Here is a 14,046-nt window from a genome sequence, read left to right as displayed (position 1 = left end):
TATATATATAGGTATAGGTTGTCTTATATTAAAGTCTTATACTGACTATATGCAGCATTTGCGTAAGGGTATTTAATCGTCGGCTGTCCGAAGACAGCTTTTCTTGCATTCCGTTGTTTTGCTCAGAAAGCAAATCAATGAATTTCCACATTTATTTCCATTTTTCGTTTTGTTTCTTTTATTTTTTTTTGAATATTTTGTGCCCAGATCTGGTTAAGTCAGAAGTTATTCGGCAACAAAACGCGCAATTAAATGTATTTTGAATGGAAGGAAAACGCTGCAAAGCAAAATTGGACATTTGCATTACAGGCCGGAAGCGACGCAGAGCTCTCGAGGTGGTCGCTCCTTGCGTCCCGCCCCCCGCCCACCCGCAACCGGCAAGCCTTATCTACACAGAAGCACGCCGAGCAGCTAACTAACTAGGCGACAACTTCGAGAGCTCGGCAGCTGTGGGTGGGGGACACACGAGGCGTAACTTTTATCGATTGGCAAAGTTCGCACATTCGCCCACATTTAGGCGCATTTGACGGATATGGGCAACCCTTGAAAGGTGCTCCAATTTATTGGCTGCCCCGTGTCATTGCACCCTGCGGCAGCAGGCATTCCCAACAATCAGCAGCAGGCGGCATAGCCACAAGTTGGCAACTAGAATGTAAGATTTCAGACCAGATCAATGCGGGATTTGACAAATTTACATACCAAGTACATGCCAAGAAGGATCAATTGGTTGGAGTAGGATCAACTAGCTCTGGGGGTCCCTAAAATGAACAAAAGTGTTGCGATATAAATGTTAATTATGCATGTACACATATATTATATATATATACATATACAGATTATTTGCAATACAAACGCGAAAGTGGGATTACGATGAGTCGGATTCATCGCTGTCGTCGTCGCTGCTGCTGCTCAGCTGCAAGTCGGTCCAGAGCGTTGAGTCTGCCGGAATGGCAGCTGCTGCTGCTGCCTCGTCCAGCTGCTCCGTCATGTCGCAGAGATTGCTTTCGGACTGCTCCGGCCAGGTACACATGGGCGGCGCTTCAGTGTCGGACATCTGGCAGGTTTCCATTGGCAAGTCCGATGCGCTAAGCTGCGCATTGGAGATCGGCTCATCTGCATTGTATTCAGGCTGGCAGTTCTCGTATTCCACATCGACGTTTGTGTCTGTTAAATGGGATTGGTTGCAGTCGTCTGGCCGCGCTTCGTACTTCTCTTCGTCGGAGGAGTTGGTCTGCTCCGGCAGCTCGTCTCTTTCGGGCGAGTTCTCTTCCTCTTGTGTGATCGACTCCTGTGTTTCGCGCTGCTCCTGCATCTGGGCATAGTATTTCAATTGTTCCTTTCTCCTCTCATCTCTATTCATTTCGATCCTGCGCCCCTTCATTAGCTTCTGCTTCAGCCTGTTGGCCGTGGCATCGAACGCCTCGATCAAGCCCCTGGCGCGGCTCTCCTTCTCCCTGGAATAGGACTTCAGACAATGTTCCACGCTGCTCTCCGCTCGCTTGAGTGCAAAAAGCACCTCGGTTATGTCCCGCTTATCCAGTTTGACATTTGAATCCTGCTCTTCCGGTGGCTTCTTACTCTCCAGCTCATGGGACCAATGGCAGTTCGAGTAGCGCTGGTGCGGATCCTGGTCGCAGGTCTTGTGGAACAGTTCGTGGAACAGCTTAATCTGATTGTCGAAATTCTTGAAGATGCCGGTCACCTCGAAGCGGAACTCCTCGATCGTCTTGAAGTAAAACCTGTCTACTTTTTGGGACAAATACTCCAGTTTTGCGTTAAAATATTTACAAATGGTCGGGTCGTCCTCCTTTGCAATGGCCGCCTGCAGCTTCTCCAGATGCTCCTGGCATTGACGTTGCACCACATCCGAGGCCTTCTCGTAGCCATGCTGCCTGCCCGACGAACGTGGATCCTTCGTGCTGGGCTTCTCCTCGCCCTTGGGCATTTTATTGAGCACCCGATGAAAGAACTTCTCCAGCTTCTGGCAGTTACGGTACACCACATCCCCCGGCCGATTGAACGTGAAACAGTTGCTAATGACCAATCGGAAGTCACAGATCAGATCATCCACGCGATGATAGTAACGGTTCTGCACCCGCTTGATGATGGTGCCCACATCCATTGGCCGCTTGATGATGGTGTAGTAGTTGGGCACTTGCAGTGCTGCCGTGTCCACGGGCTCCATGAAGTCCATGGCGAACTTCTTCGCCACCAACTCGTCCAGCAGATATTTGCGCAGGTAGTGAATCTTATTGGTGTAGAGCCCAGCCTCGCCCGGCTCCGGCATCACCTCGGGCTGCACCCGGGTGGGTAGCTTAATTTTGAGCTTCAGGGGCTTGTGGGGCTCCTGCGGCAAGGAAAGTGCTTTTTCAATGGAGTACAAAGCCTGACTGGCATTTCATGGAACGAACTTACCATAGCTTGTAGATGCCTAGGGTCTGATACTTTTAGAAAGATTGGCAATTCATATGATATCCGATTGAACTCTGTTCGCCTGAGACAGTAGACAATTTTTTGTTCATTTGACAAATAATTCATTGAAAATACGATTCTTTTTGTTCCCTGAACAACGCAATAATGACGGTAAATACAATTTACAAAGGTATACTACGAATATAAATAATAAATACAAAGAGTTAAGAGCTGCAAGGGAGCTCTAAGCTCGACGAGCTTCAAGAGATTATTGAATTAGTGAAGAGATCAAGAAATTGGAGAACATAAACAAATGCAGACAAGAGACTAGAGAGAACAAAAAGTGCATATGTATATCGATATATCGATAATTCTAGTGACGATATCACGATATTGTATATTATCGGTTTTGCGTCAAGTGTCATTGCATTCGTTCATTCGTTTTCAAAAATAGTTAAGAATTTAAAAGTTTAAATTGAAAGTATAATAAGTAAATATGCTTAACTTTTATCAAGTTTGTCTCATAAGCTTTGCATTGCTTTGGAATATCTGGAGAAACGATTAAGAGATTGAGGTTAAGGATGGCGTTGCGCACGGCTTTAAATCCATCATGTGCCACATCGAGAGGGTTTTCGTGAAATTAAAGCTGCCTTCCTGGATAGTGTTTCAGTTAGACGACATTAAGACATGTCAAATTATATATATGTATATGGTTGATTAACTTTGGGCCCAAAATGTGAATAGCTCCGTTTTCGAATATTGGTAGAACGAAGGTAAAAAATTGTTTTTTTCTCATGTTCTACATTTATTTACATATTTTTAACCTTCTGTTAAATAGATAATCTAGAAAATTGTATGAATATATTAACGTTAATAATGCTTGCTTTTGCTGGAATTTATTGAAATTCATGTATTGTAATGATTCAGCTAATATGTTGTGTAAATTTAACAGAGAAGTGTGCAATTCAATAAAATGTTAACAATTTGCATGCAACAATTTGCCAATTAGCTTTTGGAATATAACAGTTACAAATTTTTGCCAAGCCTAAAGAACGGAGTACAGGGTTGTTCGTCCTCTTAAAGTTCAATCGACGCGCAATTTGTTAACCAAATCACAACTTGGAAATCAGGCCAGCCATTGCCTAATAACACACTTTGGAGCCAACAACATTTACAACAATTAAAGCGCTTAAGTCTAGGGCTCGGGTTGTGTTGTGTTGCTGTGCAATTACATGACAGCAGCGATAGCAGAAATAACAACAACAACAACAACAACAACATTACGAATTACGATAATAATTTCCATTTCTAATTTCCTCACCATGCCAAAGGAATTTGCAGTTGCGAGCTATCGGGCGCTACTGTTGCCCGTCCCGCCCGTCCCGCCTCTCCCACCCTCTTGCCCATGTTTCCGGTAGCAACAGCAACAAGCCCAACTACAACAACAACAATTGCAGCAGCAACAGCTAAGGACGCGGCAGACGTTGGCATAATTCCAGAATGCCAGCAGAAATCTAACAAAATGCAAATGCAATCATTGATTTTTCAGCTTATAAACGAAATAGACATCATGTGTGTTTGTTTGCACAGAACATTGGCCCAATTGCCGCTATCAAACTAACTGTTATATTGTCGAGATGACTTTTCAACGACTATTCTTTGGTCATGCAAATTTAATAATGTGCCCAAGTGTTGCTACGATTGCAAGGTATTTTTTAAATATGAAAATAAAATACTAATTTTGCAGTCGGTTGCTACCGATAGCGGAATTGTGCATGCCTGTGTTTGTATAAAAATGTGAAGAGCAGATCGTGCAGCTAATTTCGAAAGAAGAAGAGCCAGCAGTATAAATATGGCTGCCAGTTGAAGCTGCAGTTTCAGTTGAAGCTGCGAGGCTGTAATGTCGTGTTCGTTCGTGTGTGTTCGTTAATAGCAGATCATCAATGTGAGTTTGAAGGAAGAAGAAGAGCCAGCATATAAATATGGCTGCCAATTGAAGCTAGACTTTCAGTTTAAGGTGCGCGTCGGTCCGGTATAGATGGTGCGATTATGTTTGTGCGTGTTTGTTAAAGAAAACGAAAATGTCAGATCATCAATGTGAGTTTAAAAGAAGAAGAGCCAGCAGTATAAATATGGCTGCCAGTTAAAGCTGCGAGGCGTAATGTCGTGTTCGTTCGTGTGTGTTCGTTAATAACAGATCATCAATGTGAGTTTGAAAGAAGAAGAGCCAACAGTATAAATATGGCTGCCAATTGAAGCTGGACTTTCAGTTTAATCTGCGCGTCGGTCCGGTAAAGATGGTGCGATATTGTGCTTGTGCGTGTGCTTGTGCGTGTGCTTGTGCGTGTGCGTGTGCGTGTATGTGCATGTGTGTTGAAGAAAACGAGCGTATAAAGAAGAGCCAGTAGTATAAATACAGCTGCCGATTAAATTTTCGTGGCAGTTGAAGGCGTAATGCAGCTCGGTAAAGATCGTTTGTTTAAATGAAGAGCGTGCAGTATAAATAGAGTTGGCAATTTAAGATAGAGTTTCAGCTTAAGCTGCGAGGCTGTAATGTAAATGGCAGATCATCAATGTAATTTCGAAAGAAGAAGAGCCAGCAGTATAAATATGGCTGCCAATTGAAGCTAGACTTTCAGTTTAAGGTGCGCGTCGGTCCGGTATAGATGGTGCGTGTATGTTAAAGAAAACTAAAATGCCAGATCATCAATGTGAGTTTAAAAGAAGAAGAGCCAGCAGTATAAATATGGCTGCCAGTTAAAGCTACAGTTTCAGTTGAAGCTGCGAGGCTGTAATGTGTGTTCGTTCGTGTGTGTTCGTTAATAGCAGATCAGCAATGTGAGTTTGAAGGAAGAAGAAGAGCCAGCATATAAATATGGCTGCCAATTGAAGCTAGACTTTCAGTTTAAGGTGCGCGGCGGTCCGGTAAAGATGGTGCGATATTGTGCTTGCGCGTGTGTGTTTGTGCGTGTGTGTGAAATAAAACGAGAGTATGAAGAAGAAGAGCCAGTAGTATAAATACGGCTGCCGATTGAATATTCGCGGCAGTTGAAGGCGTAATGCAGCTCGTTAAAGATCGTTTGTTTAAATGAAGAGCGTGCAGTATAAATAGAGTTGTCAGCTTAAGCTGCGAGGCTGTAATGTAAATGGCAGATCATCAATGTAGTTTCGAAAGAAGAAGAGCCAGCAGTATAAATATGGCTGCCAATTGAAGCTAGACTTTCAGTTTAAGGTGCGCGTCGGTCCGGTATAGATTGTGTTTTTGCGTGTGTGTTTGTGCGCGTGTGTTAAAGAAAACGAAAATGTCAGATCATCAATGTGAGTTTAAAAGAAGAAGAGCCTGCAGTATAAATAGAACTGCGAATTGAAGCTAGACTTTCAGCTTGAGGTGCGCGTCGGTCCGGTTCAGATGGTGCGATTCTGTTCGTGCGTGTGTGTGTTTGTATAGAAATAAAACGAGAGTATAAAGAAGAAGGGTCAGCAGTATAAATAAGGCTGCTTATTCAAATTGGGCAGCAGTTGGAGCGATGGTTCTGGCCGGTAAAGATCATGTGATATTGGTCCGGTTAAGATTGTATAATATTGTGTTGACAAAAAATGAAGAAAAGGCATACTAAAAGAGCAGGGAACATAAACGGAGAATCTGTGTCAATTGGACTTGAATGGCGATTCAAAAAGTTTTACAAGGTAAGTGCGCATGTTTGTTTACTATGTTTTGTATATATGTATATAAGTACAATAACATATATATATTTTCGCCATATTGTTACCATGTTACAGAGGCTCACTGTTGTTGCTGTAAATTTGCAGTTTTGCAACTTATTTTAATATTGTATAGAACTTTCTATTAGAAAGCTTAAGAAAGTAGGCAAAAAAAAAACATATATTTTTGCGTTTTAATTGCTTATAGAACTAAGTTGACTTTTAAGCTCATGCGTGTCATTTAGTTAGAGTATCTTCTTACTGAAGCAAGCTTTGTTTGGCTTTCGCTTGACAATTTCAACCTGGATTTGTGTGCTTTGGGAGCACTCGGCTTAACTGTGCACCTGGAATGAAGTGCGCGTTGTTTTTCGTATATCAATTGAAGTTGGCTTGGCAAAAAAAGAAGTTAACCACAGGGCTGCTGACTTGGTTGAAGGGTAACAAAATTCTTTTTATGCTGCCTCTTGTGGCTGCACATCATTGCGGCACGCCCTTACGCCTACAATGCTGCTACCGCTGCTGCTGCTGCTGTCGATATTGTTGTTGTTTTTGTAATTTGATAATGCATTTGATTAAGGAAATGAAATTTTTATTAAGGCTGTTTGCTTATTCGCTTGCTGGCAGCTCGCGTCGCTTTTATGTTAACCATGCAAGGGTATGGGTGCATGTGTGTGCGTGTGTGTGTGTGTCGGTATGTGTATTGCCATTTTGTTGCCTGTTCCGTTTTGTTTGCCATATTCCACACTTTTCTGTCGCTCGATGCCAGCTACCCTCAAGCTCTGCATTTTTGTTTTCGCATAATTTCTTTGAGTGCGGTTGGATCTCTGCGATTTTACGATGCGACCGCCAGCAGCGCCCCCAACCTGCCGAAGGTGGGCAAGCCAGGATTCCCTGGGACAGGGGCTTGGGTTAGAGCTGCATGGTATTGTGTGTGTGTGTGTGTGTACGTAACATTTACTTGAATTTCCCCATTTCACTATTGTGTTCTTTTTTATACAATACGCTTCTAGCATTCGCAAGCAACTGCTGTTTTCACAAGCGATGTGGTTTTCTGTTTTGTTTATCTGTTGTTGTTTTTTTTTTTTTAAATTTGCGTTTGCATTAAGTAAATAAATAATTTAATTTTTCACACAGTTAGAAAATGCAAAGTAAACCTTAATACAAATGTTGAAAAGCAAAAGCCAAGGAGGCTAATGCATATAAACTTTGATTTACATAGGCTCAAACTCTTATTAGGAGTTTATCTTAAAGTGAATTCTTTTGTTGCCTTGTTAACAGAAATATGTACAAAATATATTTACTTATCCTACGTTATGCTGCCTATTAAACATTTTATATATAATTACAAATTCAAATTTGCAAGCCTAATTTAATCACAGCTTATTTTCTGGTCCACGCAATTCATCTCATTTCGCGTTGCTCATTTCATCATTGTTTGGCAACTTGTCAACGCGCCTATGGAATAACGAAGTTTATATTCAACACCATGCAAAAAACCAGAACAACAGAAACATCTACAGAAAACCCTAACCCTTCGTGCACTAACTAAGTGCGCTTATTCAACTCCAACAACAAACTTTTGCTATTGTTATTACATTTTGTTTTCTTTATTTTTATTTTTTTTTTGCATAAGGGTTGTCGGTCATTGACTTTCTCTCAACTTTCTGCTTGACATTTAACGAGCAAAACAAGCAACAAAAAAGCGAGGGAAAAAAACTAATAACAGCGGCGAATGTAATTTTAACATGTTAAGTGTTAGAATGAAGCCTACTTTGAGTACTAGACCGCCCCGTTGCCCGCACAAACCCCTCGCGCCACGAACGCGAGCTTATACAGCGGCAGCTTTCGCTGTCCTGCTGCTATTCTTCATGTTGTTATTGATGTTGTTGTTGTTGTTGTTGCTGTTGTTATTGCTGTTGTTGTTGTTGTTGTTGCTGTTGTTGTTGTAAGTGTTCTCAGTGCTTGCATTGTTTTTGTTGCGTTGGCGTTGCTGTTGTGCCAGCCTCAGACATTGTCCCCGGATAACAAAAGCCGTGTTGATGTTGTTCTTGCGAAGACCCAGACCCAGAATCAAGCCCCGACCGCGCTGCGGTTGCTTTGCGCTTTAAGCATAAGGCAATTTTTGAATTTCAACAGCAATCTGTTAAAGCAACTGCAATGCTGAGGCAACCAATCCTATTAATAGCTCCCTTTGCGTGTACACAGTCCGAGTGAGATGACAGAGCTGTTACATCCCAAAAGTATGCAATTAATAATCTAGTCTTAAAGAAGTTGGTCACACAGGATAGTATTTAGCTACGTTAGCGCTTCGAACTTGTTGCATCTTAATGGAAGCACGTGCGCCACAGCTGAAACACCGACAATGACAAAAACAGTAGACTACAATACACTCTTAAAATATGTATATTAACCAGATACCTTATATTTCCCACTTTGCATACTGGGAAATATTCTTCTACATGGAACCAATATTGACTTGAGTTACCCCTTTTTAATTGCCATTAGGGTCCTGTTCGAGCCGAATCTGTTGGTTTATGTGCCTGCAACATGATTTAACAGCATGCTGATCTCTCAAACATGTTATCCACGCTCTCTCAATCGTGCTGTGCACGCTCTCTCAAACATATCTCATTCGTACACTCTCAAACATGTGCCATCCGGACTCTCTCGAACATGTTTGTATGTCAAATGCCGTGTTAGAAAATCCTTAAGTTTTTTTTTGGCTTTTCTAGCCTTACCAAATTTGCCGTCGGTGGGTAACGTGAAAAATTGAAAAACTGAAAAATCTAACAGCAAGGACCTTGGAGACGTCCATAAATTTGCGTTGCGTGCGCTACAGACCTACCGCAAAGTTACTCATTTGGAGTAGACAATGGGCCGCAATTATCAAATGCGGTCCCATGCCGTTCAAATTACGCGATATGCTCGTGTGTGTGTGTGTGTGTGTGTGTGTTGGGCTCAAAGCTGGATTAAAATTGTCTGATTTTGTTTGCGAGCATAGGCAAAGAGGGCAGAGGGGCGGTGGGCGAAGTGTGTGTGTCTTTGGGATCAATGTTGTGTGGTTGGCACTAGCCTGGACAACGGAAACCGGAAGTGGCGCTGCATGCAGCGGATATTGCAAATTATTAACCTTTAGCAACAATATCGTTTGCGATGGCAGCTGCAAATTTGCAGCCCTGGCTATTGTGCCGGATGTGTGACGCAGCCCCCGTAAAGCTTTCTAGGTTTTATTTTTCTGCCTCGGCAGCTGTGCAAAGTCCTTTGCGGTTACCAGCATCACCTGGCCACCTGGCTAAAGCATCTGAATGTGGCTACTGCTGTTGGCAGTAAAACGATTTATAAACGATTCGCCAAACTTCACTGCAGTGCGACCTTTGGGCTTTGCGGCTATAACCCGCTTCTCATCGCCAACCCGCAAAACTTTTGTGGCCGAGTGTTAAGTGAATTTTTTGTTGTTCCTGTTGTTGTTGCCAGCTTTTTAAGGTCAAATATTTGCTAATGAGTTTTGTTCGCCATTTCCATTCGACAGCGTCAAATTTGGTAGCCCTTTTCAAATATGAAAGCTCTCATACAAATATATGTATACAACTTACATACATGTATATGACTGCCTACATATATTATTTAGTTGTGTAAATGGAGATTTCTGGCATTTTGAAAAGTTTCCATTGCCAAAATGTAAATTTGATGCCCTTTTTGCAATCTGTGTTTAGTCAACTTAAGAGAAAAATATTTGTTTACGACAACAATAGAAACTTGATAAGATAGAGAACACTTTAAAGCGGAGCACAAGAAAAGGATGAAGTGTCCTTTTTATAAAGTATCACACATGTAACATTGGAATTACGATTATTTAAAATTTAAATATACTTAGTGCTATGCTACTTTTATTTATTTATCAAGTATCGCTGAACGATAAACATTATTTGATATTGCTCGACAAATAATCCCTAACTACTTTTTTTTGTAGGTCTATTAAGTGCCCATTTTGTTTGAGTACATTTTGAAGGCCTTTATCGATATGGTTGCAATTAAAAGTGCATATGTATATGCAAAAATCAAATTATTTTGTATGTAATTAAAAAGTATTATTTTATTTAATTTAAATTATGCAAATTGTTACATGAGCCGTCAAAACAAGAAAACCTAATTAGCCAACCTGCGGGCCATAAAGAGTGGCCGAACGAGTAATAATAATAAAAATTAAATTGAAATAATATTCAGGCGCGGGCAAATGTAAAACGAAAAGTGATTTAAATTAATTACACAGTATACTATTAAATGTGTATAAATAAAATCTGTGTGTATGAATCAATCTATAAAATGCGTGCATTTATACATAAATATATATATATATATGGGCGTGGGCGGAAATTGATAGCCACAAGCCGCGGGCGGGTCAAGCCACTAGCAGAACCACAAACAGACCAAAAGACGAAAGCCAAATGGTCTCCCCAACACACAGCTCCCACTCACCGGCTCCTGGCGCCGGGTCCCCCCCTCGCGAGTCATCCAATCGTAAACTGTGGAGTTTGAGCTTGTGGCAATGTGTCGGACTTCGTGGCGTATGGACAATGCAAATTGAATTCCAATGACGAGATATCATTGATGCGTGGCTGAAATTTGCAATTCGTGTTTTGTCGCTCAAGCGGAAACAATCACAAAACAAAAAAAGTCAAAAAAACAAACTTACTACGTTGGCAGACAAACGGACAGCAACAATTACAATGGCAATTCGAGGGCAGATTTGTGCCCCAAAGCGACGCACTTGCAGCCAGCGCGCCCTACAGCTGGCCCGAATGTGTTGAAAGCGTGTCAGTTGCAGCAGCGAATCGAAAATGATCAATAAAATGAAAATGAAAATCATCAACAGACTTTGATGCTAGGGTTAACGATGTTTAACACGTTTACAATGAGATTTCATTGATTGAATACATATTTTATATGTTATTAATTCAAATATTTTTATAGTTTGTGCTTGTTTGTTGTAGGTTGAAGATAAGCTGGTTACCTTTATACTTTTCACTTTACTTTACAGTAACCAGATTTTGTCATTTTCACGCCCAGATAATGGCTGCAAGCCTCCGTCGGCTTTTCAACAATTTCATGCTCTGTTTACAATCTGAATGTCTCAAAAGTTATTATTCTGGAGAATAGTAATAATAACAGAATAATAAGTTAGCCTTGCTGCCGCCATTTATTTGATAACAAATGTTGTTAAATTTGTACATTCATATCGAAGCAGTGGAATTTGTTGTCTCATACCAAATGATTGCATACTTTATGGCTGATTGCGGCTTGTAACCCGAATTGGAAAAGGCTTTGATGTTGTTCAATGGTGCAGGGAATTTTGTGCTTTTCTTCGAAATCAAATTCCTTGTTCAGTGGAATAAATATGTCGAATATAACGTATAATAAAAATATAATAATAATGCTATGTGCGACTGGGGTAAAACGCTTGCCCCCTGTTTTGTGTGGCTTACACACACTTATTGCCTTGGCTTTTGTTTTTATTGTTTTTATTCCTTTCGTATTTCGTATTTATGTGTTGTGTTTCAGCAGGATTTATCGCACTTGGACTGCAGGCGCTTTGTTTGCGGCCCAACTCTGGACTGACATGAAAATCCAAGCGACGCCAACGTCTAAAAATTGCAGTCACATTCGTCGGCTACAACCGACGAAAATGGTGGGGACCTGGTGTTGTGGCTAGTGGAGCGCGAGAGAGAGGGGAGGTAAGGGTGGGGTACTGGTGATAGCTGAAAATTCTGGTATTGTGGCTCCAAACACAGCTTTGTGACCGTCTGCAAATGTTTGGCGCCAGCTTGTAAGTCCTCTTAATGCGCCGTTCTTTTTGGACATGGGGCTCTGCCCCATTTTAAACCCTTCGAGCGTAGATTGCGGAGGTGTTCATTTTAATTGCATTTTTGTTTTGTTGTGTGGGAAAATTGCATGTCATTTGTCAAGAGGCGTCGCAACGCCCATTTGCATTTGCCTAAGCTATATTAATGAGTGGTTGCCAAGCGCTGAGTGCTGGCTGGTCCTTCAAATGCTCCTTCACGGACTCATTGTGTGGATCAGTCTGGCTCCAGCTGAGAAATCATTTGGCGGAATGCAAAGTGATTAGTGGTCCCGTCTACTAATTCGCCTTTTTTGACAATGACGTCATTTGAATGAGTTTAAAAACTATTGAAATTTATATATTTATAAAAATATTTATAACGATGACAAAATTGTGATAACAATATTTAAATATTCGCACTATATTTACCATATAATTTATTTGTTTTGTTTTTTTTTTTTGATTTAATGACTAAATGACGCTTTTATTTTCATTGCATACTTTTATTTGGCATTTGCTTGTGGATCACAGAAATTAAATGCCATTGTTGCCATTCGAAATCGCTTTTTATTTTGATTTTCATAAGTTTAAAAGCAACCACAATGTGGGCGCAAAACATTTTAAGTTTCAGTTAACTTTTTGCCATTCATCAGGCGCAAAGGACGCGACGACAGTCGCAGGACAACATTTTAATTTGCCATGCTAAGCGGCAGCGCCAAGGACATTGTTGGCCTGCCTTGCTGGGGTCGGGTTGAGGGTGAAAGCAACAATCAGTGACAGGCCCACGACCAGGACCAGTAACAGGACCAACCGAGCACTGAGTGGCAGCTCTTTGGTGTTCAGGCTTGTGCCGCAAATCGCACACAATGCGTTGGGCCACAAAAGACTTTCGAGCGGTAGCCGGGAGCCGGAAGCTGAAAGCAGCTCTTCAAAGGCCAATTAATCAGTTTGTGGAACTGGGCGGCAGTTCAAAGCGGAACCAAAAGTAAAAAAAAAAAAAAAAAACGGAAATCAAACTTGCATAGCTCGAAACTTGTTTTTCTTTTTATTTTTGCTGATTACTTCATCTTTTTTTTTTCATCTACTATATTTTACATCAATGCGGGCCCATTTATAAAGCTTCGATTTTTATGGCGCGTCTGTTGCTTAAGTTCACATAGTTTATTGCGGTCATTTTTTGGCAGCATAGTTTTTATGCTTTCAGTGAAATGTATAAACTTATTTGTGGCTATAAATATGGCCACGATATTGGCCTAATTGAGTGTAATACATGTTTCGCATTTCAAGCGTAGCCTGGTGTGTGATATTTTTTTTTTATATCATTTTCTTGAGCAATGCTAAACGATTTGTAAAAGGCATAAAACGTCTTGTGCTGCAATTTGTTTATAGTTAATATTGCAGGTGTGGCTGCCAGAGCTAGGACTCCCGAACACAGCTAACCTTAACAAGAGAAGAGAAGAGCTAGGTATACAGGGAGGAAATCGTAAATTCTATACATTCTCAGCAAGGCTAAAATAACAATGTGTTGTTTACAGATAGTGAACTTTAACAGGTGTGCATTACGCTTCCATAAAAAGCAATTGTAAAGAGTTTACAACTAAAGCTCGACATTCGATTTTTATTGTATTTTCTCTACACTACCTGATTGAGCATGATATTCTTCTTTGTTAAAGATTCTATTTGCTTAGTGGACTTGCGTATTGGCTTATGGCGTATCAATGAATTCGGCCAATGGAGCGAGTCATCGAGTCACTTGGCAAAGTTGTAGGCCAACAATGACAACTAATAAATGAATATTGACAGGCGGGCAGGGCCAGTCTGGTAGGTCAGGTTGTCAGCCTATCGACATCAGAGCCTGGCTAATCGCACAGTTATCGACTTAATGGTTTCTCTTTTCAAAAAAAAAATGAAGAAGAATACAAAAAAGTTTCTTATTGAAAGGCACTTTGACATGCACGATATACGCAGTCAAACATACAGGCCCACACACACTCGCAACACAGTTCACTTGACAGGCCAAGGCAAACACTTTGCCGCAGCTGACCTCGAATGGGCCAGGATCAGCCCCAGTCCGAGCCCAATTCAGGCTCAGT

General features: G+C 41.2%; 1 protein-coding gene across 1 annotated transcript; it reads right to left on the bottom strand.

Moving 5' to 3' along the window:
- Nucleotides 1-838: 838 nt before the first annotated feature.
- LOC115769548 (bromodomain testis-specific protein-like) lies at nucleotides 839-2,631 on the bottom strand. Its single transcript, XM_030714394.1, has 2 exons — nucleotides 2,416-2,631; nucleotides 839-2,347 (listed from the first exon to the last, which is right to left on the bottom strand). The coding sequence occupies exons 1-2, from the start codon at nucleotides 2,536-2,538 to the stop codon at nucleotides 866-868; spliced, it is 1,605 nt and encodes a 534-aa protein (XP_030570254.1). The 5' UTR covers nucleotides 2,539-2,631; the 3' UTR covers nucleotides 839-865.
- Nucleotides 2,632-14,046: the final 11,415 nt, after the last annotated feature.

The sequence above is a fragment of the Drosophila novamexicana genome, unplaced genomic scaffold (assembly GCF_003285875.2).
Source record: "Drosophila novamexicana strain 15010-1031.04,08,12 unplaced genomic scaffold, DnovRS2.1 tig00000009-arrow-pilon, whole genome shotgun sequence".
Lineage (NCBI taxonomy): Eukaryota > Metazoa > Arthropoda > Insecta > Diptera > Drosophilidae > Drosophila > Drosophila novamexicana.
Note: the sequence above shows the minus strand (reverse complement) of the source record. Positions and strands in the feature narration are given on the sequence as shown.

What these genes read in the sequence shown, in the direction of transcription:
- LOC115769548 (XM_030714394.1), bottom strand. Translation starts at nt 2,538, where the DNA reads ATGAATTATTTGTCAAATGAACAAAAAATTGTCTACTGTCTCAGGCGA. An exon ending in CTAGGCATCTACAAGCTATG is followed by an intron (nt 2,348 to 2,415) that starts GTAAGTTCGTTC and finishes TCCTTGCCGCAG; the next exon opens with GAGCCCCACAAGCCCCTGAA.